This window comes from Diadema setosum, chromosome 8, assembly GCF_964275005.1.
Source record: "Diadema setosum chromosome 8, eeDiaSeto1, whole genome shotgun sequence".
Classification (NCBI taxonomy): Eukaryota; Metazoa; Echinodermata; class Echinoidea; order Diadematoida; family Diadematidae; genus Diadema; species Diadema setosum.
In genome coordinates this window covers 29,098,474-29,122,627 of record NC_092692.1, presented here as the reverse complement: position 1 = coordinate 29,122,627, position 24,154 = coordinate 29,098,474, and the positions used below count along the sequence as shown (strand labels likewise).

At 40.0% G+C, this 24,154-nt stretch overlaps 1 protein-coding gene across 1 annotated transcript in view; it reads left to right on the top strand.

Moving 5' to 3' along the window:
- The first annotated feature begins 3,123 nt into the window (after positions 1-3,123).
- The window catches only part of LOC140231451 (dynein beta chain, ciliary), a 60,990-nt gene continuing 39,959 nt past the window's right edge, over positions 3,124-24,154 (top strand). The window contains exons 1-22 of the mRNA XM_072311580.1: positions 3,124-3,526; positions 3,923-4,116; positions 4,839-5,028; positions 5,629-5,728; positions 6,311-6,522; positions 7,168-7,401; positions 7,972-8,139; positions 9,578-9,694; positions 11,197-11,465; positions 14,798-14,866; positions 15,289-15,415; positions 16,193-16,513; positions 17,117-17,296; positions 17,919-18,104; positions 18,655-18,801; positions 19,459-19,713; positions 20,225-20,394; positions 21,003-21,225; positions 21,686-21,802; positions 22,215-22,301; positions 22,560-22,961; positions 23,607-23,852. Of these exons, the coding sequence (XP_072167681.1) occupies positions 3,179-3,526; positions 3,923-4,116; positions 4,839-5,028; positions 5,629-5,728; positions 6,311-6,522; positions 7,168-7,401; positions 7,972-8,139; positions 9,578-9,694; positions 11,197-11,465; positions 14,798-14,866; positions 15,289-15,415; positions 16,193-16,513; positions 17,117-17,296; positions 17,919-18,104; positions 18,655-18,801; positions 19,459-19,713; positions 20,225-20,394; positions 21,003-21,225; positions 21,686-21,802; positions 22,215-22,301; positions 22,560-22,961; positions 23,607-23,852 (4,362 nt within the window). The 5' untranslated portion in view covers positions 3,124-3,178. The remainder of the gene's footprint in view (positions 3,527-3,922; positions 4,117-4,838; positions 5,029-5,628; positions 5,729-6,310; positions 6,523-7,167; positions 7,402-7,971; positions 8,140-9,577; positions 9,695-11,196; positions 11,466-14,797; positions 14,867-15,288; positions 15,416-16,192; positions 16,514-17,116; positions 17,297-17,918; positions 18,105-18,654; positions 18,802-19,458; positions 19,714-20,224; positions 20,395-21,002; positions 21,226-21,685; positions 21,803-22,214; positions 22,302-22,559; positions 22,962-23,606; positions 23,853-24,154) is intronic.

The window sequence follows — 24,154 nt, the reverse complement described above, 5'->3', positions numbered from 1 at the left end:
TTCAATAAACCTTTCCCTTCTGATTCCCCTTGAACAGCTTTTAGGCATTTTATTCTTGACTTTGGCCCTCGTTTCTTTTAATTGTATACCCCACGGTCGTGTCGTGTTGTTGTGTTTCTCCTGTTTTATTCTGCCCTGTTTTGAATTATTTTTGCAATTGTTGTATACTCTCATAGAATTCTTCGAGCAAAGCATTAAGCATTCATACTTTTTAGTGGACTATTGAATTGAATTGAATTTACTACTGAATTTACGATTGAATTGAATTGAATTGAATTGAATTGAATTGAATTAGTGGACCTCTCAATTCTTTTTTTTTCCTCCTAACGCCACTTGGCTGATATGCATGCATTATCTTCATTGGTTAGCTATCACTTACTTTTCACAATGAAATAAAATTAATTGAATAAAAGAATGACTTAAATTGAGAAAAAAGCGAAAAAGAATGAGCAAAAGAAAGAAAAGAAAAAAATGCATGTACTAATTAATGATATAATTAGTTTGTTAATTAATGAATGATGAACATGGTGATATACTGAAAGTTGACAAAAAAAGAGCATCAATGCGAGACCTGTTGCGTTTTCAGCCTTTAAAATATGTACCAGTATACTTTTCCTTCCAGTTTAAGTCAGTGTCCACAATTCTACCAGTTGTATGAACTGAACGTGTCTACTTGGGGTATAACCACTAAACCACCCGGATTATATACGTAAGTATAAGTGCGATGACTCTCTTTCACACGGGACCTCCATTGTTATGTCTTATCTGATGGATAAGCGTCACTGAGGCGATGAAAACCTTTTCTCCTGTTGTTTATCTGCTTGTTTTTTTTTTTTGTGTGTCTATTCTCATTAATTTTTGTGTATTCTGTGAGTACCTAATGGGGATGCTCCGCTTTTATTTTTCTGAGGCTACTTATTTTCTACTGCAGGGCTGGGAAAGTTAATCATTAATTTGAATGATGTGTTTTGTGAACCATAAATTCTCGCTTATAAACTCTCATGAACACTGACGTATACTATAATGGTTAAAAGATTATCATTTTTTGCTGTTAACACTTAACAAACTGAATGCTATGCTAGCTATCTCTGGGGGTGGACATTTTCTAAGCTATAATGGAACAAATCTAGCTATAGATGCGATATGAAATAGACCCCTCGTGTGATATATTGGCGGTGCTGTTGTTTTCTTTTCAGTGTTCCATCCACGTCCTATACAAGCTTAGCTTTTTAATGGAACACTCTTTTCCATTGTTATGATATGCTTATCATGTGAAAATGATCTATTTCGATTCTATTTGTACTCACCCGTTTAAATTGTTTTTATTTTTTAACACAATTACGTACTGAATTTGTTTTACACCACAGTGAACTTAATCAATAGGTCAAATATCTGGACAAAGTGCTTCGTTTCTGATATAGATTCACAGAGAATAATATAGCCTTAATTTGGAAAACATGATGATCCCTCTTTCATCTCCAAGAAGCTACTGATGGGATGGACTAAACATGTGTGTCATTGGGAGGGTGTCACAGTGACGATCTCTATTTACAATAAAAAATATGCACTGTGCAACTAAAATCTGAACGCATATCCTTCTTTAAAGGATGAGGGATCCAGAAGAAGGCTGCAAGGTTATTTATATACTGATGGGGAGAGCAGCCTCTCTGAATGTTGTCAGGGTGGTGGCATGCACGACTTGACTTATAGGTGGTTCCAGATCCAAATTGTACGTGAGCGAGAGTCTAAGAATGATTGTGTCGATAATATGGCATCAAAAATGGTGATGCTTCGGTCAACATCTTACTACATCAGGCTAACATAATAATCGATCATTGTCTGTAGTTACACCGCCGGCGGAGCGTTTCCAAAAGTGTGTGTGTGGGGGGGGGGGGGGGAGCACTTCCGGGTTTTATGAGCTAACAAGAAAAAAAGGGGGGCATTCAGCGCAACTTCTGATGCCACTTCCAGGTTTCTTCAGCTGACAAGCCAAAAAAAAAAAAAAAAAAAATTCTTCAGCGCACAAAAACATAAACTTACCGCGCTCACACATTAAGGTTTCTGTCTACTTCTTTCTATGTATAAGTGCCACTTAGGCCTACACACTTCCGGGGTAAAAAAAAAAAAAAAAAAAAAAAAAGGAGGGGGGGGGGGGGGCAAAGTGGTGACACTTTATGTATTCCTTTGTATATTCCGGCCATGGTTATTGAATGAGTGATGCTCCTAGAACTCTCGAGGTCACCATAATGCCAACTCTACTTTAAAACTCAAATGAATCTCGACAAAAAGGTGCGATAAACTTCGCACATCTGCTCTTCCGAGGAAGAACTACGGTGTTTAATTTTGCACTACGAGCGGGGCAAAACTCGGGTACGGAAGAGAACCCAGTGGAAGAACATTAAGTAAAATCCAAAGCTCGGGCGCAAAGCGATTCAGGTACTGTCGTATAATATAGGGATGCGTAAATCGATATAGTGAAGCAGACACCACTTCCCTTGGTGAAGATTCAGGATTCTTTTGATTGCTGTTGTCAGTGCAATATTTGTCCTTCATTCCAGTTCCAACATCAAATATTTATCAAAACTTATACCAACTGCACATCTAGCCATTGTCTTATCTGGTTTGTTAACTCATCACGTACAGTATAATATGCTTTGCAAAACACCAGTTGGCATACTGGTATGCACTGTGTCAACCGTTGGAGTATATCACCTAATAGCTCCGTCGATCGAGGGACCTTTGCCATCATTGATTTTTGTTTGGGTTGTTGCTTTCGTGTTCGTACGGCGCATGCGTCCGATAATCCCATAGCAACATGTAAAGCGTACGCCATCTTTGTTCGAGCTGCGAGAATCCACTTCGAGGCGCCTGCTGGAGCGTAGCGAAAAAAAGTCACGATAACGAAGAATTTCATCACTCGTCGTGGAAACCAGAGTAATCAACACATTCGTCGGAACACGAGGAGTGCCAGATATTTTAATCTAGAGAGCGACACAGGACATTTATCGAAGAAATGGCGATGCAATTTTGAAGGTCAGGGGTAGCAATACGCTCACTCCTGACTTTTTCTGAACTATCGTTATCGCAGTAGACTCGGGCCGCAGCTCGACGGTAGTAGGCTACCGAACCAATCAATAAGGCATTCTTCCATAATCAAAGTTAAGTCACAGCTCTCAGTATGTCGGAAATTACGGACGCAAGGTTGGATTTCATTTCAGAATACATCCTCAAGAGTTACAAACTCAAACCGGACAAGTGGGCAAAATGCCTTGGTGTCGAGGAAAACAAGATCTTGATGTTAGAATTTCTGGAGAAGGCGGACTATCCTCAATTGATTGTAACGGTGAACCCAGCTGGACTGATCACTCCGTCGTACGACTTTCCTGCCGCGTTGAAGACGACGAAGGCTGTGTACTTCATAAAGAAAAGCAAAGAAGCTGTAGGAAAGGAAAATTTCAAGACGAACCTTGTATATGGAGATCTCTCATACTCGCCTTTGGAACAATTGTCTGCACTTGTTGATGAGGTGGGTACTAAAATTTACTCACTTTTAAGTTTTAGGCCCTAATATTATCTGGACTGAGTCACAGTCAGTGAGTGGTGACAAGTCACGACACAAGATGTGTGGACCGTGAAAATTTATGTTCTCGTTTAGAATTACAGAATAGTCAGAAATCAGAGATCAAAGAATATAAAACTGTAAGCGTATTAAAAGACCAACCTATGAAATTATTCTGTTTCATGTCTGAATTCTAAATTTGGTAAATGTTCAGTGATGCTAAATGCAAATCTGTCAGTGATAATGTGGTCATGGAGTTATTTATAGCATCGTTGGCTGTTGCTACTCATCAGTTTGTAGAATACCGGTTTTATAATGGAATGTTGTGAAGACAACTCTTGCCTTTTTTTCCCCCACTTGTAGATCTTGGTGCCACTTCTTGCAAACCCAAGGAATCATGAACAGTGGCCTGTCGTTGTGTCACAAGATGTGTTGCGGCATGTGCACAATCTGAAGAGCAGTGTGTATGTCGTGGCCGGGCAGGTCAAGGGCAAGACTCTGCTGCCCCTGCCGGTTGGCTCAGAGAAAGTGGAGAGCGCAGCTGACTGTGATGAGAAGTAAGTCCAGCTGCCATTTCTTCTCTTGTATTGACTGATTAAATGGCTCCTCTCACTTCCTGTTTTTTTTTTTTTTTTTGCATGTATAAGTTAATAAGATATAATAATATCCTGTCAGCCTCCTTTCTTTGAATAAAATTCATTAAATGGATTATGCATTGAAAAGAAAGAAAATAAAAGTCATATTGTATTGTCATCAATATCTCCTTCAATGACTTGTACATTCTGTGCAATCAATTTGAATGAGTTAATTTGTTTTATGTAGATGATCTATTTGCCTTAGAATATCATTTTACCCATCTCAAATGTTTTATCAGCCTCCTTCGGGTAGAATCATCCAAATGATCCTCATTAAAAAAAAGAAAAAAGAAAAAGGTGTTTAAATCTTTTAGTGGGATCTATGTCTGTGAATATCATTTTCATTTATTATTTTCAAAGTAAAATAGTTATCATAATTATTGATGGATCTTTCACATCATAAAGATGTAGGTACTTTTGTCATGGTCTTTAGGGGGATAATCCACTAATTTGATTGCAATTTTGCAAAAGAAACATCTGCACTGTAATGCTCATATTGATTATATCTATGTGAGTATTTATGCAGCCCATTACAAAGACCCCTGAAGAAAAACATAAGCAATCTACCTGCAAAGAAAACAGTTACACCAAAAAACAAAACAAACCAAACCAAGTGATGCTATTCTGTTTGTATTATGACGAAGGGATGACTCGTATGACAGAAGCCTGGTTCATGCTATTGAGTCTGTCATCATCGACTGGACCCATCAGATTAGGGATGTCCTCAAGAGGGATTCTGCCCAGCCACTCCTGGAAGGCCTCAACCCTGGACCAATGGTCGAGATCAACTTCTGGAAAGCAAAGTGCGAGAACCTTGATTGCATTTTCCAGCAGGTACGTTTGTATTAATTGTTCGTAATTTGTGCTGCAATCCTCTTGTGCACCAAAACTACAGTATTTAGGAGAACAATTATGATGTCATAGACTCTCAGCTGAAGGTATGGTACTTAGAAAGTGTAGACAGAATTCCTTGACAATTATGCTGCGACAGACAGTCACACACAAACATACACATGCACACATGCACAGACACACATACATGTACTTGTAAATAGGTTGTGGAAAGCACTTCCCTTCGCTTTATTATGAGTACATGATGTTCTTCAGTATGACAGTCTATTATATAAACAATGTGAAACTTTATGCTAGTAAGCTTGGTTACATTGTAAGTCATATTTTCATTCTGAGAGATTGATTCTATTTATGTTTTATATAGAATCTCTGCATCACCTACTTTCCCTTTTTTTGGTGCTGTTGCTCACAAGAAGAAAAAAAAATGGAAGTTGATGTTCGATCGTAATCGTGTAAAGTGTCAGTGCATTAGATTCAAAGGCACAACAGATCAGCAAGAATTGAAACAAAATGAAGTGAAAGATCAATTAGTTTTTGTTAGCGTCTACTCAATTCCCAATGATTCTACATCTCACTTTGCAGCTTCGTGACCCGAAAGTGCGGAAGATGAAGGAGCTCCTTGAAAGAACTCAGAGCAGCTACCTTCCCTCCTTCAACAACATTGAGAGGGATGTAGAAGAAGGTAAGGTCCATGGCTTGCACCTTTGGATTTACTTATTTTCTAGAATGCAATACACTTCAAGGTGATGGGAATCTAAGAAGTTTTAGGGTGTTCTCAGACTGGTGTATGAGAACCCAGCCATATAGGAATTGATTGCAAATTCTTGTGGCCTGTACACTTTCAAACTAGAATTGCATTTGAGTAATTGAATAAATATTGTAGATTTTTTGTTGTTGTAATGAGTCATTTACAAAGTTTTTATTCTTCCACAGATGTTATTACAATTTGTCCTTGGGATATTCTTTAATCAGGGGGGTGTTTCATCAACGTTTGTCAGCGCCGACAATTTCAGCAAAATCCTTGCATTTTGCTTGGCTGAGATGCTCTGGTCACTGACTGTTACTATGGTGATTCAAGTTGTCGGTGCTGACAAACGTTGATGAAACACCCCCCCCCCCCCCCCCTGTCTTCTTTTCTCCTATCCCTTACCGACAATCTCTGGAGAATAGTAATACTGGTAGGTGGTGATCATGTGAAATGTTAATATAACATGGGTATTTTATTGAGATCCCTTCACCCAATGCCCTGCTCTTGCTATTGCAGCCCTGTCTGAGGCCCAGGACATCAACACATACCTGAAGCCCCTCATCTACCATGTGGACAGCATGGACGAGGTGGAGTTCCCTGACCTGATGCCCCGCCTGGCCCCTCTGATGCACACCATCTGCCTCATCTGGAGCCACTCCAACTACTACAACAAGGCGCCCCGCATCATCGTGCTCCTCCAGGAGATCTGCAACCTCCTCATTGAGCAGGTGGGCATACTACAGGGAGAATGGTGGAACAGGAATAGACCGACTCTTTTATATTCACTTTGAAATTTGTTGTTTATCATAAGAGATTGCTAGTTTCAATAAACTGTATATAGTTCACACAAGGCAGTTGCAGTACGTGCAGAAGCAAAGACTAGGGACAGCAAGTATTTGTAAAAAAAAAAAAAGAAAGAATGATGATGATAATAATCATAGTCACTATCATAATCATAGTCATAATCATAGTCATCAAAATCATCATCATAAACATATTCATAATCATGATCATAATCATAATCATAATCCATAGGACTTTTTTAAAAATCTGTTAGTAAGTGTTACAAATACTGGTTGTAATTTCTGTGACGTGCTCCTTTAATTGTTTCCCAAGTGGCACAGCATGACTCTAGTAGTCTGTGGTATATATTGGTGGTAAACGTCTGTCATTGGATATAATTCTATTTAATGCATAATGTTCACATTTTTTGTTATTTTTACTTGGCATAAAGTCATTGCTTTCCATCATCATTTTTGTAGGTAGGTAGACATTAACCATTAAGCACAGCCAAAGTGCTAAGCTTTGTTTGTTTGTTTGTTTTTTTGTAATTTTTCACACTCCCCCTCTCTTCTTGTGTCCCTACCCAATAGTGCCGGACATTCCTTGACCCCAATGAGATCTTCAAGCTGGAGCCGGAGGAATCCCTTGAGAAGGTGAGGGGAGCCATCAATGTGCTGAGGGACTTTAAGCGGCTCTACGAGGACCACCGCCTCAAGCTCAAGGACTACTTCAAGGACGGGCGGGAGCCCATCGAATGGGAGTTTGCCCCACCCATGATCTTCACACGCCTGGACAAGTTCATTGAGCGTCTTGATACTCTCCTGGTAAGGCCTCAATATCTTGGATAGCTGCTTTAGCCCACTTAGTATATTACTCCATGATTGTCTTTGAAGAGAAGACATAATGTTCGAAAGGGTTCAGTTGTGTGGCCTATAGTTGTTGAACAGGTGTGATGTAGGCTGGTTGTCAAATGAAATCATCATTAAAAGCAGGATTGATAGCATTATCAGTTAATTGGTTATGTGCTTTGGTATGGACATTGTGATCAAAACATTTTTTGAATATATTGCATGGACGAGGATACTTCATACCAAAAATATTGTTGTCAGTATGATACAGCTTCATAACCTGCTTATGGTAATATTTTCCTATGCCAATGCCTAGTGGATATTAGTTTGCACCCAGAAACAATTTTGTTGTGCTTGACATAGTACCTAGAATAAGATATCACATGCAGATGCAATGAATACACAGATCTTCTTTTGCTCTGAAGTCTCTCTCAACATTGTATTCAAAAGACATTTTTGATTCCGATTGGTTGACACCGCTATTTCTACACCAAGAAAGAAGACTTCATTCCCCCCCCCCTTGTTTCATTGTCCCACTTGTCACAGAGCCTGTTTGAGACCACAGTAGAGTTCAGCAAGCTGGAGAAGACCGAGATGGGAGGGATGAAGGGGCGCATGCTGAGCCAGCAGGTGGAAAAGATCCACGAGGAGTTCCAGGAATGCGCCAAGGTCTTCACGGAGCGGCCGTACGACGGTCTCGATCCGCAGTGTCAGGTATGTCCTCCTCACCCCAAGTTTACTTTCACTACTTTCCCCAGCCCTGTTCTACGCCTTTAGTGTGGTCCCCCTCCATATGAGGATGCTGAATGAATGATTAGAGTTAGTGCACATACAAACATGATATGTATGCACGTGTTTAAAGTTGTGCAGTACACACACCTCACATAAACACACACTCACATAAACACACACACCACTTACACACATACAAACATGTATACATTCATACATACATTCGTACATACATACAAACATACATACATCAGTACAGTATACATTATGCAGTCTTCAGTTATTGTCCCCGCCGAACGAGTTCGAGCAGGGGACTATGAAACGGGCTCCGTACGTGTGTGTGTCCGTGCGTCCGTCCGTCTGTCCGTCCGTGCGTCCGTCCGTGTGTGCGTCCGTGTGTGATCAAAATGTTCAATTTGCTACTTCTCTGTCATTTATGACCCAATTTTGATTCTGTTTGCTTTATATGATAACACTACATGGGAGCTTTAAAACTTCTACACAGAATTTCAGTTGTGACCTTTGACCTTGACCTTTGACCTATATTGTACATTTTGCTACAAAATGCTACTCCTTCGCCATTTCTAACCCGATTTCGATTCCGTTTGCTTTATGTGATGGCACTAGGTGAGGGCTTCAAAACTTCTACACAGAATTTTGACCTTTGACTTCTTTGACCTTTGACCTTGATTTTTGACCTATATTGTACATTTTGCTACAAAATGCTACTCCTTCGCCATTTCTAACCCGATTTCAATTCCGTTTGCTTTATATGATGGCATTAGTTGAGGGCTTCAAAACTTCTACACAGAATTTTGACCTTTGACTTCTTTGACCTTTGACCTTGATTATTGACCTATATTTTGCATTTTGCTACAAAATGCTACTCCCTTCGCCATTTCTAACCCGGTTTTGATTCCGTTTGCTTTATGTGATGGCACTAGGTGAGGGCTTCAAAACTTCTACACAGAATTTTGACCTTTGTCTTCTTTGACCTTGATTTTTGACCTATATTGTACTTTGGCTACAAAATGCTACTCCTTCGCCATTTCTAACCCAATTTCGATTCCATTTGCTTTATGTGATGGCACTAGGTGAGGGCTTCAAAACTGCTACACAGAATTTTGATCTTTGACTTCTTTGACCTTTGACCTTGATTTTTTACCTGTATTGCACATTTTGTTACAAAATGCTACTTCCGGCGGGGACACATATTACGCACCGCGTAATTTCTACTTTTCCTTGTTAAGACTTTGTGTTAATGACTTCTTTCTTCCAGCCAAGAATGATTTTATCAAACATGATATCATGTCATGTAAGAGAAGACAGATTTCCAGATTTGTTTGTGTATGAGTGCCAGATGGAATTAGTTATATATGTTTGTAATTGTCAATCCATGTTTATGTTGTAATATATCTAGGAATTCTTGGACGACTATGAAGAATTTGAGAAGAAGGTCTTTGACTTGGACAGGCGGCTGGGTGCCATCTTGTGTCAGGGATTTGATGATTGCTGTGGTCTTGAGGCTGTCTTTAAGGTAAACCTCTATCGTATGATTAGTTTTTGAGTTTTAGATAATTTGATCTTGCCAAAGTTGACTGGTACTTGAATGCTGTGATTTTTTTTGCCCTCCATGTAGATTGTGATACAATACAACAACAAGAAAGATAAGGTGTACACATTCATGTATGAAAGAAAAGAAATCTATTGAGAAAAGGTCCAGTTCATTGACTGTTTTTTTTTTTTTTTTTTTTGTGGCTGAAGATGGTATTTCAGTAATAAAGAAATCTGTCATACATTCATGCTTTAGACTGTTGTGCACTTTTCTTGTTTTATCAATGTTACTGTAAATTGTAAACCAGTCAGTGCATTATAAGTTACCTGAAAGCTTAAAGGTACTAGCCCACATTTGTAAACCTGCAGCAAATTGGTCTCATAGTTAGCATGGAGTTTGGGTATGATTGCAGTAACACCTGTGCAAAATTTCGTTCCAATTAGTCCATTTCTTTCATAAAAATAAATGAAAATGCACCGTAAGCATGCGTATAATGCTCGCTAGCTCCGGACCACGTACGTACTGGCAGCTACCTCGCAGCTGAGCGGGAGCAAAAATCACTGCCACATTCACGGCGACTTCACAAATAAAGCACGGCTAAATTTCTATCATAAACACAGTGACAATTAATACATTACCTTTTCGACTTGGTTTTTCTCACCCATTTATCTAGAAATTGCAAAATTTTCTACATTTTTTTTAGGAGTAATAAGCGGCCTGCCCTAGTGCAACAGTGAAGAGACTTGCTGCTATATCCATTAGTACGCACTAATACGCATGCTCTCAATGCACTGCATGCATGCTGTGCGCCTGTGCAAGTGATTGTGAGTTTCAGTGAGCATCGGTGAGCTGAAGATATTCGCGTTATAAGACAACGTTTTCTGCATCATAAGCAATGAAATGCATCAAACAGTCGCCAAAATCAATCATTTAGGTTTAATCGACCCATGTAAGTATTCCTAGTAGTTTTTGTTTAAAAATTAAGGAAATATAGCGCCGAAACGGCACCCGTTTTGTACAACTCCTCGATCTGAATGCGAAAACGGCACAGCCCCAACGCTGCACGTTTGGGCTGGTCGCAGTTAGTACGTAGCTAGCCCGCGCTCGTAATTCGATTTTGGGTCGGGTTGACCCGGTTTGAAAATTGATTTTAAAACGATGATTTTCTCTCTTTTATCGAATGGTATAGACAAAGAGCAACAGGTGAGGTATGTTACTGTTATAACTTGTACTTGAAGTCATATTGGACCTGTTTTATGCAGTTTTGATTTTCGTGGGTTTGCAAATGTGGACTAGTACCTTTAAAATGTACCTACTTTGCCATTGTAGCTGACCATACTAGTTCAAGACACAAATTGCTGCAGTAATGTGTATTGAACATTCTCATCCTTTTCCCTGTCATGAGTGGCCAATATGCTTCGACTTTATATATGTGTATACCAACATGCTTACTGAAATCTTTTACCTTCCTCTGTGTGCAAAAGATGTTGGACTGCTATGGTCCCATGCTTGACCGGCCGGTCATCCGGAATGACTTTGAGTGCAAGTACCCGATTGTCCTGGAGCTCTACAACCAGGAACTGGACAAGGCCAAGGAGCTCTACGACCAGCACATCCAGGATACGGAGGAGAGTGAGGGCAACCCGCCCCTGAACAAGAACATGCCCAGCATAGCCGGCCAGCTGAAATGGTCGTCCCAGCTCAGGGATCGCATCAACAAGCCCTTTAGCAGCTTCAAGCACATGGAGCACCCGTGAGTACCGATTAAGTTAATGTCAAAGGTTTTACTTCCTACGTACAGTGGCCGTGTAATGACCTCGTAGCCATGTAGGTTTTCCGCTCTTTTGCCGCTTCACTGTAATGATGTGGTTGCTCTTTGCTCTCACACATATCTCATTTAGACTCATTATCTTTTGCTTTCTTCGTGAAGTAGACATTGCCAAGGGTATCATCAGTAAAGAAGTATTGATCATATTTCAGCCACCAATTATGCACATGGCTTGACTGTAGTTTCTTATCAAGTTTATATATAGCAAACCTGTAGTCTTTTTTTTTTCTGATATTGCCATGAAAAACAAGAAAGAGTAACACATAGTTTGATCATTCGAAATGTTTGTCTTTTGAGTAGACCTATTTGTTTCGCAAATCTCTATTGGTATCTAGATTTTGTGCATGCTGGAGTAGATGTAGGCATTGATCCCGAACTATCCATCAAAATGATTTAATTTCTTTCTTTGAATTGTATGCTGTTGAATATTATCATTCATTTCACCATGCATTTCTTTCCAGCAGTGACAGCTTACTGATGTATGAAAATTGCTGTTGTCATTTCATCTCATTATTTGAACAAAATCATTTCCTTGGGAACTTCTGTTCTTTATTTCACTGTCATGAATAAACATTAGAATCTGGGGCATGTCGTGGGAGCCTGATTTTTGGATGCATTCCATTGTCCCGATATGGAAGCTCTTTAGTTAGACTGTGTTAGGACGTCCAAATGGCAGCATAATCTTAATTTTAAATTGTAGATAAAAGAACTGACTAACATGTCCTTGCATTTTGTGGTGTTCTGCCGGGTACTCTATTGTAACAATAACACTGCTTCGAGAGTGGTGTTTTTTGTTTTCTTTTTAATTTGGGGCCTTTGTCATACTGACTCTAAACATTCAGAGTAAATGCATAATGTGTCCTCACACTGGGGAAAAATGGAATAAAATGCAAACCTAACCATTGCTTTGGATGAGAGATATTTCATTTCCCTGTGACAATCACAATTCGCTTCCTTTTCATCACAAACAAAATGACTTTCAGGTGTGATATTTTGATTGCTAATATAACTCTACTTTTTCTTAGTCTGACGAATGGAAGCTTAACATTCTGTGAGTGCTGGCATGAGAAAGACAGATAAACCACTGTGAACAAGGTTTCTTTTGCACCAAATGAAGGGCGTGTTGTAAACAAGGAAACATCCATTTCAATAGTGCTCTGTCCACAGAATTATTAGACTTTATGCATTTGTGTAACTTTGAGCAATTCAATCATTTGGGATTAATCACACTGGCAGACATCCTTGTTAGCTCCACATAAACACCTCATTCATGCATTAGTTATCTCTAGATGTCTACATTCACACTCATCTTTTACCACAAATAGCATTATCATCTGTCTTCACAGCGAACATTTTCTGTATTCTCATGTTCCATTCGCTGTATCTTCCATTCTTCTTTCATCATCTTATTGTACAGGACTGGTGTTAAGAGGTAACTATCAGGAGCACCAGATTATATGCAAAAAATGCACACACAGACAGGTCTTACACTGGTTCTGTCATTTCCCACAGTGTTTTTTTTTTTTTTTTTAACTAATTTTATTTGTTTGAGTTTCCTCTTAGCAGGTCTTTCAAAGTACTAATTCTGTTCAGCCTTGTTTGTGTTTATTCTCACATTGTTCTGTGGGCATGCACATCCAGTCCAGGAACTTGCCAAACAGGGCAGATCATAGTCTTTCATTTCTGTACTTTCACATTCTAAACCACAACAAACTCTCACCCACTGCTTAAGCAGAAAGACAATTTAGGGAAGTCTTTTTATAAGATTGGTATCAGGCATCACTGCAAAGTGATGTCATTTAAATATGTCATTTTATTGTGGTCATTCATGTAGTGTTCAAATGTTCATGATGTCATGTGAAGTATTAATTAATGAACTGTTTTCCTAAAATTCAAAATTCTTCACATTATCAAAGGGATTAACATTTAGTGATAACAACTTCCCTTCACTTTCGTCAGAAATGAAAAAGACTTGATGTGTTTCTGCTGTTCACACATTTGTTGTTATGTAACCTTAATCTTTGTTATTTTCTAACAAAAGTTGAGAATAGTCCTTTGTCTGTTTGAATGTTGATACAGTGAGAAGTTTTGAACAAATAGCATTCCAGCACAAATAAGTCGCTTGTTCATTTTTACAGGGTAGATAATGGGGTATAGATTGTATTTGTACTGAACATGATTGCAGTTTGTGCTGTGGAGTATCTTGATGTATTTGTGTGTGTAACATATTATGTAGGCGTGCTATTACATTTATTTTCTTCTTTTAGAACATTTGCATAATATATTGATAGTTAAGTCTGTAAAGAACTTGAATTTAAACAAACTTGTTTCCTTTTATTCTGTGTAAGGTAACTGATATATTGTATGTAATGATAATCCCTATGCAAGGTTAAGACAGTAATGACAGTATTTTTATTTTTGTATTGTTGTTTGAATTATGCATGGTACACTTCGTTGTTGGGCTGTTCCATCTGGATGTTGTATTCATGGAATCATTGAGTGTTTGTCAATTTCCGGAATTTAGCATGCGTGTTGGCACGACACAACAATTTATACTCTATGTCTCTGCATTAGCTTTATTTAACAAGTGAGGTTCTTGAAATATGGTTCACGATATTAGTAAGACAGGGCAACGTAATTGATATGATTACGAAAAAAAAATCTGTGATTGGTTTGTGGTTGAACGTTCAGATGGAATTGTAAAATTGCATTGACTGTTCATTAATACCACATCAAATGTACTACATGGTTGGGGGGGGGGGGGTATAGTGGTGTGATAAGATTTTAGTGCAGTCTGAAATTGAGAAGTCAAAGCGTAAGTAAGTCAGATTTTAAGATCTCATCGTTCATGCAATGTGATGTCATTTACCTCTGGTATGCAAAATGTACAAGTACTCTTACAGAACATGTTGCTGGGGAATGCAACTTTCTTTTTTTTTCAAACCAACCCTACTTTTCACCACAATATCTAACTTATGTCTTATTTGTCTTCACTCACTTTAGCAGGTATTGTTTCTGTTTTGGGTTTTCATATGTGGATTCATGTCGATGATATATTGGATATGATTTAGTGGCCAGCATTATAATTCTTATCACGAAAAGAAAAGTAATGTGTATGAGTGTCACTTTATATTGAATTCTTGTGCCTCTTCACCTGTTACGGGGAAAAGGTGGAGGATCAATTTTGATCTTCCAGTGTTCATAATGAGATTTGGAATGTAGCAAAAATTAATCACTCTGCATCTTTTGCCTTTCAGAGTACTGAAGACAGAGGAAGCGAACATTGTGTTCCAGAAGTATGAAGAAATGATCAAGCTGTTGACAAAGTAAGTGCTTCTGTAATCGGTTACATTTTACTTGCAGCCAATATTCAGCAGGTTCTGAAAATGTCATACAATTAGAGGGCTGTCATCATGGTATTGTAGTGTTTGGGTGCAAACTTACACATAGTATTAATGTTCTCAACTACGTAACATTGCCAGTAATTAGGGTAAAAGGGTGCTATCACAAACAGGTGTCTGTCTCAAAAGTTTCCTGCTCAGCAGAAATTTCCAATAAGATTTTAAAAAAAGAATAAAAAAGGACGACAGCTGAAGTGATTTCATTGTTTATCATAGCTTCTCTAATGTGTGTGAGAACCTTTTGAAACACTTTGTGTTTGTCTATATTTACCTCTTTAACTCTTCTGCTGTCAGCATATTACTTACATTCCACTTTCCTTCCGGGTACATTTTCTTTTTTTCTGTAGGTATGAGAGTGACACTTATGAGAAGTGGACTCAGGGAGTGGATGAGGTCTGCCAGACAAACCTCAACCAACCTCTCATCACCAGGAGTGAAGACACCAAGCTTGTCAAAGTCAACTTTGACCCCAAGGTGAGAAATTTTGTCACAAATTCAGAATTGGTCGCCGCATTCCGTGATCAGAACAATAACAGGAGCAATATAGCTAAGCAATATCATAGTCTAGGGCAAATATTTGTTTGAGTGCTTAATAGCTATACAGTGCGCTCACGGTTATAATGAAATTCTGGTTACAATAAAGTAAGAATTTGGGCCCCGACAGTGTCTGCTCTTTGTATTTTATTGTTTATTTGTTTGGCTATAACAAAATCCTGATATAACAAAAGAAGCTGCAGGTTGCAAGGACTTAATGGAAGTCAACTGTACTCATTTTTCAGAAAAATGTGTACCACAGTATGTGTTACATAGTAGGTGAGAAATTACACTATAGAAAAAGATGCAGTACACTTTAGTCCCCTCAGAGTGTAATGTAGCTGTTATTTAGGAGGATCCATTTGGTACTGTAAACATCATATATTTAGCGAGTCTAAATTTTCGCAAATATGACTTTCCGACAGTTTCGTGAGTGGTTAAATTCACGATCATGGAGTACTGTACTGAACTGAGAAATGTATACGTGGACGTCACATTCATATCGGGATCAGAGTCAAAAATTTCTTGTGTCTTTGAATTCGCGAACAGCATCTGACTCGCCAAATTCGCGAACAGCATCTGACTCGCCAAATTCGCGAAAATAAAAACCTTGTGAAATATTCAGCATATATACAGTATGTGCATCTTGTTATGTATTACATGACAATGGTGACTGTTCAAAGGAGCAGTAAATGATTTCAAATGGTTGTTTCACAGTTGGTGGCCGTGCTGCGTGAGGTGAAGTACCTCATGATCCGCCAAGAAGAGTCCATCCCAGAGAGTGCCGCCACCATCTATGAGAAGCACGAGACGCTGCGCAAGTACGTGGCCAATCTCGACCTGACCCAGGCGTGGTACAACAAGGTCCGCACCACCGTGCTGGAGGTGGAGTATCCCCTCATCGAGGGCCAGCTGGCCGACCTGGACACCAGGCTGAAGCAGGCCGAGGCCCAGCTGAACTGGAACTCGGACTCCGTCTGGGAGTACATCCAGGAGACGCGGGACCAGGTCCGGGACCTGGAGAAGCGAGTGCAGCAGGTAACTGATAACACCATTGCACTGTAGCAGTGGCGATGAGCTGTACATGTTTGATCAGACCTTGTGCTACTTACACAAACTGGATTGAAAATCAAAGAGACTTAATGGAAAATCAAACAGAATTTATTGCAGTGTATCCATCCGGCAGATCTTGTGAGACCTTGTATCAAAGGATTCTGTTACCTAGTAGTGGCTGATATTGTCATCGTCATACAACTTTAACAGATTTGCCTCTGTTCTGGTCAGTGAAAATGCCTGTTATTAGCTTGAGTGCTAGTGATGTCTGCAAAAATTTGCTGTGTTGCTTGGATGGAACTGAAGGGATGCTGTTTGGTGATGTTGAAATCTAGTATGAATTTTTTCTTGTTTCATGTATGGGCTTTTATAGTACTCATATGCTAACCAAATAGTTTTCTGGACTAGTCTTGAATGAGGTTCTCATAGTTGTATCATTTTTAAAAATTTTCTGCTTCTCTGCAAGTATTATGTAATGTGATTAGCTTGTGTACCAGTCTTAATGGTTTTGAACATATGTTGTGATTTAAGGTGTGTAAGATGTGCTTTATTGTGATCTTGGGGCTTTTCTTTCCATTGCTTTAAAAGGCCAAGGACAACGTGGATCAGATCAAGCGCATCATGCAAGACTGGAGCAAGCAGTCGCTGTTTGAGCGCAAGGAGCTGAAGAAGGAGAGCCTGTTGGCGCTGGACGACCGACAGGAGCGCCTCAACAAGCGCTACGCTGAGATCACCACGGCAGGGGAGAAGATCCATGCCCTCATGAAGGTAGGGAGACGCGCCTGTATTGGTCAGTATCGAGTCACAGATAAAGGAATGACTGTTGGGAGAGGAATGAGCTAGTTTTCAAAATGACCATCATGCATGTCCATTGTTGAGAGAATACTGTGAAAGCGGACATTTTGATGCAAGTGATTCACTCCTCATCAAATAAGATGAATTTCACATTTTAATACAGAGGAATAAAAGTATACAAAACTATTTCATACAACAAACGATGATTTATTTTTTCGTTAGTTTCATGTTGCAGGAAATGTGTATAAATATCCACACCACAAAAATGTCCACTTTTACAGTATACCTGAAGTACAGAGATTCTCATGTGAGAACCACTTCCAGCTCTGTTAACATTTTCTATAAGTTCATGTACCTGATAGTATGCCATCGACCAGTTTCAGTGAAATCATCCTGTGTGTACAGATGACAATATTAGTTAATATGTTCCAGCAGAGAAGAAACCAAATGTTTCACTCCTTTATACGTATAAACATGTTATATCGGAAATTTTAACATCATTTGTGTGATGTTGGCAAAAGCTCTGCACAATATCATCTGCTGCTTCCCTTCTATTCCTAATGCCTGGCCTTCCTCTTCTGTTTCTCGATTGCAGGAGAACCTAGCTCTCTTCAAGGCAGAGGCAGGCAGCGACATCTGGAAGGCCTACGTCGACTACCTGGATGACATGGTCGTCGATGGCTTCTACAGCTGCATCCTGTGCACCCTCAACTACCTTCTGGAGAACACAGACCTCAAGCAGTGCATCGCTCCCCTCTTTGAGGCTAGGCTGGAGCTACAGGTTACTACCTCTACTCTTCATATAGTTTTCTTCCTTTGTTTATCAATTGCATGAAGTCCTTGCCACAAAGTGTATTCGAAGAGAACATTTGGTATCAGTTTAGTGTTTGTCAATTGTGAAAAAACAAGCAAACAATAGTCCTCTGCAAGGACACAACTTTTTTTTTTCAGGAATCTGCTTTCTTTTCTTGGGGGGGTGGGGGCATGGTTTTCCAACTGTTGTTTCAAGATAAAACAATTTCTGCTTTACAAGGAGCTGTGCATATGACCCAGGTGTTTGGGGATATATAGATTTGTTAATTTCTGAACTAAGTGTATCCTATGGAATTTTTTTTTCTTATGCCAATAGAATTTTATGAGTGTGACACATCGTTAGAAGCTGTAAAATTCTTGTGTTCCTGTCCAGTCGTTACTGCAGTATTGAAACTTCAATCTGCAGTCAATCGTCACTTTCATCAGCTTACTCAGAAAAACGGTCATTTACAGTCATTTTAGGCCTGTATTAGCACACATGAAATTAGTATTATGACCTTTCACCTTTTCTCAATCAGGTGCCTGACATGATGTTCAACCCATCGCTTGACTACGGTGTTGCGGACGGTTTCTATGACCTGGTGGAGATGCTGATCAGTGACACGTACAAGATGGCGTCCCTGGTCAAGAGATTAGCAGAGCACAATGGCATGGATCATTATCAGGTATATAATTCTGAATCTCTCATACTCTTCCCTTTATTTGTAACTCTCTTCAACCTTCTTGTAAATGCTCTTATGTCTATTTAGAACTAACTTTTGTGTAAGAAAGACATATTGGCACCTTTTAAATCGTTTTCTTAAACAGTTGTACTGCCATTTCCACTCCACTGCAACAAAGACAGGAAAAGTTAGCGTTAACTTCCTTTTCGAAGTCCTGGCATGCATTGCACTCTGTAAGCTTTGTGTCAAAGTAAGCAAAACCAGTGGAGGATATCTACTTAGTTTGTATATCACTTATTTATGATTGTCAAAAGTCACCAGAATGTTAGCAGGAAAAGATAATCAATCCACTGCAATTTTAACAGATAATGTCTCAACTATTGCCCAAAGAGTTGCTGGCACCAGAGTAAGATGAATTCAACATATTTTCAAGTTTGCTGACTCCATGTCGGTATAACAGCCTAAGTTCACACAGACAAATATAGTTACATTTTGCATGTTGTTGTGATTTAAGCTGGAATCACATTGCATGAAGAGTGAGCATTTTCCCATGCTGTGAAATTTTCTATGATTACGATTACCATGCTTGTGGCAATTTCATAGCAAGCAGTATGACGGTGTCATGCATTTCAACACAATGCTTACAATTTCCCACGGCAGAGTGACCTCGAAGGCATGGACGAGCTGTCGGACCTGCGCAATGAGCTGATGGACCGCGTGCAGACCATCATGACCAAGGCGCAAGAGTACCGCAACTCATTTGACAACTACGCCTACCTGTGGGTGGACGACCGCAAGGAGTTCATGCGCCAGTTCCTGCTCTACAACCACGTGCTGACCACCGAGGAGATTGAGGCCCACGCTGAGGACGGCGTGCCAGAGTGCCCGCCCACCCTTGACCAGTTCAAGGAGCAGGTAAGGTTTAGACGGTGATTTGGCTCAGTCGGTATCCCATCTTGCCTCCTTATCCATATGACCCGTGTTTGATTCCTTAGTTGAGCTAAGCGATGTTGTGTGTAATCATACCATCCCCTCTAGTTTGATACCAAACATGCTGTCCCTCGGATAAGACATAAAATGGCAGTCCTTTGTCACAGCTCATGCACATAAAAGATCACGCTTCATTCATTCATCACGAAAAGCAGGGTGCATAAGCCAGTGACCTGGTCTGCCCTACGTATATACAACTAGACCCGATGAAAAACCAGCTAGTGCAGCTGAATATAGGCTGTCCAGCTGTTTCAGATTGCCTGAGTAAGCAGCTATTAAGTGGTTACTGATGGTAAGTTTCTCTTCATTGCCGGTTATAGATACTAGCTTAATTATGCTGTGGGAAGAATAAACATTTATGACATGATAGATGTACACACACTGCAAAGAATGGCAATCATGTAATGGAGCACATTTGTCAATTGTAATTTGACAGGTGGACACATACGAGAAGATCTACAGCGAGGCAGACGAGATTGAACCCGAGCAGGTGTTTGATGCGTGGTTCCGCGTGGACGCCAAGCCCTTCAAGGCTGCCCTGCTGAACATCATCAAGAAGTGGAGCTTCATGTTCAAGCAGCACCTGATTGATCATGTGACCAACAGGTGAGGGATTCCTGGCCCATGTGCAGATTTCTTAATCTCATTGTGCATTGTGAACTGATATTTTTTGTATATGTGTGTGTTTGTATTGAAAGTAAATTGTTACAGTATGTTTCGTGATGAGATTGTAAAGCGCATAGGGAACATTCATTTGTTATATGTGCTATAAAAATTTCATTATTATTATTATTATAACATGAGCACACATGCACACAAACATACACTAAAAGGCAAATAATTGTTTGTATAAGTGTATGAAATCACAGCTCTGATATGATAATTGTTGTGATTGTTAGCAGGCTGGCTCAATTATAATTTGTATTATTATTTTGAAACTGGCATATTTCTCTAGCAGTTAATTTTATGAGTAAATTGATATATAATGACATGTTATTCACTCCTCACTATATTATTTTATTTCTCCTATTTTGTCATCTCAGTTTCTCTTGTCATTTTTTTAAATCAGTAATTGGAATGCATCAAATTTTTCCTGTATTCTTAAGACATTTATCAATGTGCCTTTTTCTCTGCTTTGTCTGCTGATTATTTGATCCCCATCTCACTTTGTCTTTTGCTCCTGTTTCTCTTGCTCCTCCGTCGTGCCCCACCAGCCTGAGTGAGCTGCAGGAGTTCATCAAGGTCGGCAACCAGGGCCTGACCAAGCAGGTGGAGGAGGGCGACTACGACGGCCTGGTCGAGTGCATGGGCCACCTGATGGCGGTCAAGGAGAGGACGGCGGCCACCGACGAGATGTTCGAGCCCATCAAGCAGACCATCGAGCTGCTCAAGACCTATGACCAGGAGATGTCCGAGGAGGTCCACACTCAGCTGCAGGTGAGTTCCACTGAAGCATGCCATCCACAGGGATGGAATGATCACTATGATGTAATGTTCTTCAGGGATATCTTTTCCATATTCTTTATCTATTTTTCTTTGTTACTGTTTTTATTTTTTTTTTTCATTCATTTTGGACTACAAGAACAACTACAGTTGTTTGTAATTATAATGTATTGTAATTATGTATAAATCATTGAGAAAATATATTGAAATGTGTCTTTTATCTCATATTTTTTGTGAGAAATTTAGTTGGTGTTGCACAATATGTTAAAAAAGATATGGTCTTTGAATTCTGCAAATCCTGTCAAGTTTATCAAGATTGTAGATGTTGATTGACATTGTCAGGTTACTGTTAGCATGATGTACATTGTACATTCAATCTGAAGACACAGTGCTGTCACTTTTGTCTTTTGTATGACATTTCATCTATGCCCTTATCACCGTCTCACACATGCAGGAGCTGCCTGAGCAATGGAACAACACCAAGAAGATCGCCATAACCGTCAAACAGCAGGTGGCGCCCTTGCAGGCCAACGAGGTTGCCATCATCCGCAGGAAGTGCACATCATTCGATGTAAGCTTTACAGTATAACAATGCAGCCGACCTACACGGGCAGCACATTTTATATGTGTCTTACAGTGATATCTATCAGTGAAGTAATGTTCCTCAATTATTTCTGTATGTGTAGTACGGAATATTGTTTGAGATTAGACTCGTTAGTGGAAGCATGATTAGACAGGCCTATGAAAACCTGTTGAGGATGGGCCGAATTTGCTACAACACACATTTCCCACAGACACTTCAGTATTTGCTTTAAATTTGAATGTTATTCCATGATTACAAGTTCATATGAACTACCATTCCCAGAGGAATTGTATACTATTGTTTTGAAAGCTAAGACCTGTTAAGAAATAATCTTTGATGCAAAGTATTCATGGCAGAGCATTATTTCCTTTGCAATTTTGTTTTTGGTTTTTTTTTCCAGGTGAGGCAACACGAGTTCCGAGAGCAATTTAGGAAGGATGCACCATTCATCTTCACCTTTGAGAATCCATATCAGTGCCTGGATAAGGTGAGCCTTTATTAGCTTTGCTTGGTTTGACGGCCATTCGTAAATTGATCTGTTGTATAGACTGTAGTGTAGCCCTTTTATACCAGTTTGATAGATATGTAATACATGGTAACAACCAAACGATATGGAGTGTGACGTATGTTTGAATTGCTGTTATCCAAAATTGATAAATTCAAATGGGAGTAACACTACTGACAATTCATCTTGCTCTTTTTGCCCCTCACAAAAAACAAACAAACAAACAAACAAACCTAACAGTGCCACCGCATCATCTTTGAGATGGAGGAGAACATGGCGAAACTTCAGGAGTCCGCCGGCCTCTTCGAGGTCAACATGCCGGACTACAAGCAGCTGAAGGCGTGCCGGCGCGAGGTGCGCCTCCTCAAGCAGCTCTGGGACATGATCGTGCTGGTGCGGTCCAGCATCGACGACTGGAAGACCACGCCCTGGCTGGAGATCAACGTGGAGCAGATGGAGATGGACTGCAAGAAGTTCGCCAAGGACATCCGCAGCCTGGACAAGGAGATGCGGGCCTGGGACGCGTACAACGGCCTGGACGCTACCGTCAAGAACATGCTGACCTCGCTGCGCGCCGTCAGCGAGCTCCAGAACCCGGCCATCCGCGACCGCCACTGGCAGCAGCTCATGGCAGCCACCAAGGTATGTTCTTCTTTCCTTCTCTCTCTTGTAACCATTCTTCTAGCTCATATCAATGAGGATATTAACATCATTTCCAACAGTAGGAAGAATACACAGAGATTCGTTACACAATGTTTTGTGACTCTTGATGGTCACGGTCAGGGCACAGATGGGCATATATATTTCAAGATTGCAATTACCTGTGTGCAATGATGGTTTAGGAGAGTCTGAAGCCTCCAAGAATCCCTAACATGACTGAAAGAAATTAGTAAAATATAGCCATACATGTTCCTTTGCAAATATGATTTGTTAAGAAGAGTTGTTGTGGCAGGGAGCAAGTGCAAGTATTGATGCACAGGAGGGGTGTTATTTGATGTTTCTTACAGATTTTAAGCATCCTTGAAATTCTAAATTGATATGCACTAACCTCAAAGTAGATGCTAAAGGCATTAGCTATAGAAAAGAACGGAAGCTGCCATTTCATATCTGAAATTCATAAATGTATGACATGAGTCATTGATGTAGTGCATCTTTGGTGAAAGGTCAAGCTTCTTTGTCTACTCTTATAATGGTCTTAGTTTGTTTGGTGATGACTTGGTGTACAAGGTCAGATTAAAGCATGCTTCCTGGACTATTCTCTCACACACCCCCATGTGTGGCACACAGGTCAAGTTCACCATGGACAGCGAGACCACCCTGTCCGACCTCCTCGCCCTCAACCTCCACAACTTTGAGGATGAGGTGCGCAACATCGTGGACAAGGCCGTCAAGGAGATGGGCATGGAGAAGGTGCTGAAGGAGCTCAACACCACCTGGTCCGCCATGGAGTTCGATTACGAGAAGCACAGCCGCACTTCCATCATGCTGCTCCGCTCCAACGAGGAGCTCATTGAGACTCTAGAGGACAACCAGGTGAGTGGGTTTGGGAAGGGGAAAAAAATTGCTTAGTTTCATTTTCCAACTTTTTTTTTTTTGTGCCATCATCTTAGGAGCTTTTCAGCATATTCAGTATAGGCTCCAAGAATGGGACAGTATCTCCAATATAAACGTTGTTGGAGATTTACTGATATGTAAAACTATGACAATTTGTGGAATTTATTCACTCTGAAAAGGCCCAAAAAGGCCTGTACCTAGTGATGACAAACCAAGAGATATAAGTCCTGCAGTTAAATCAGAGAGAGTCAAGTTAACATATTTTTTGAAAAGTGTATTGC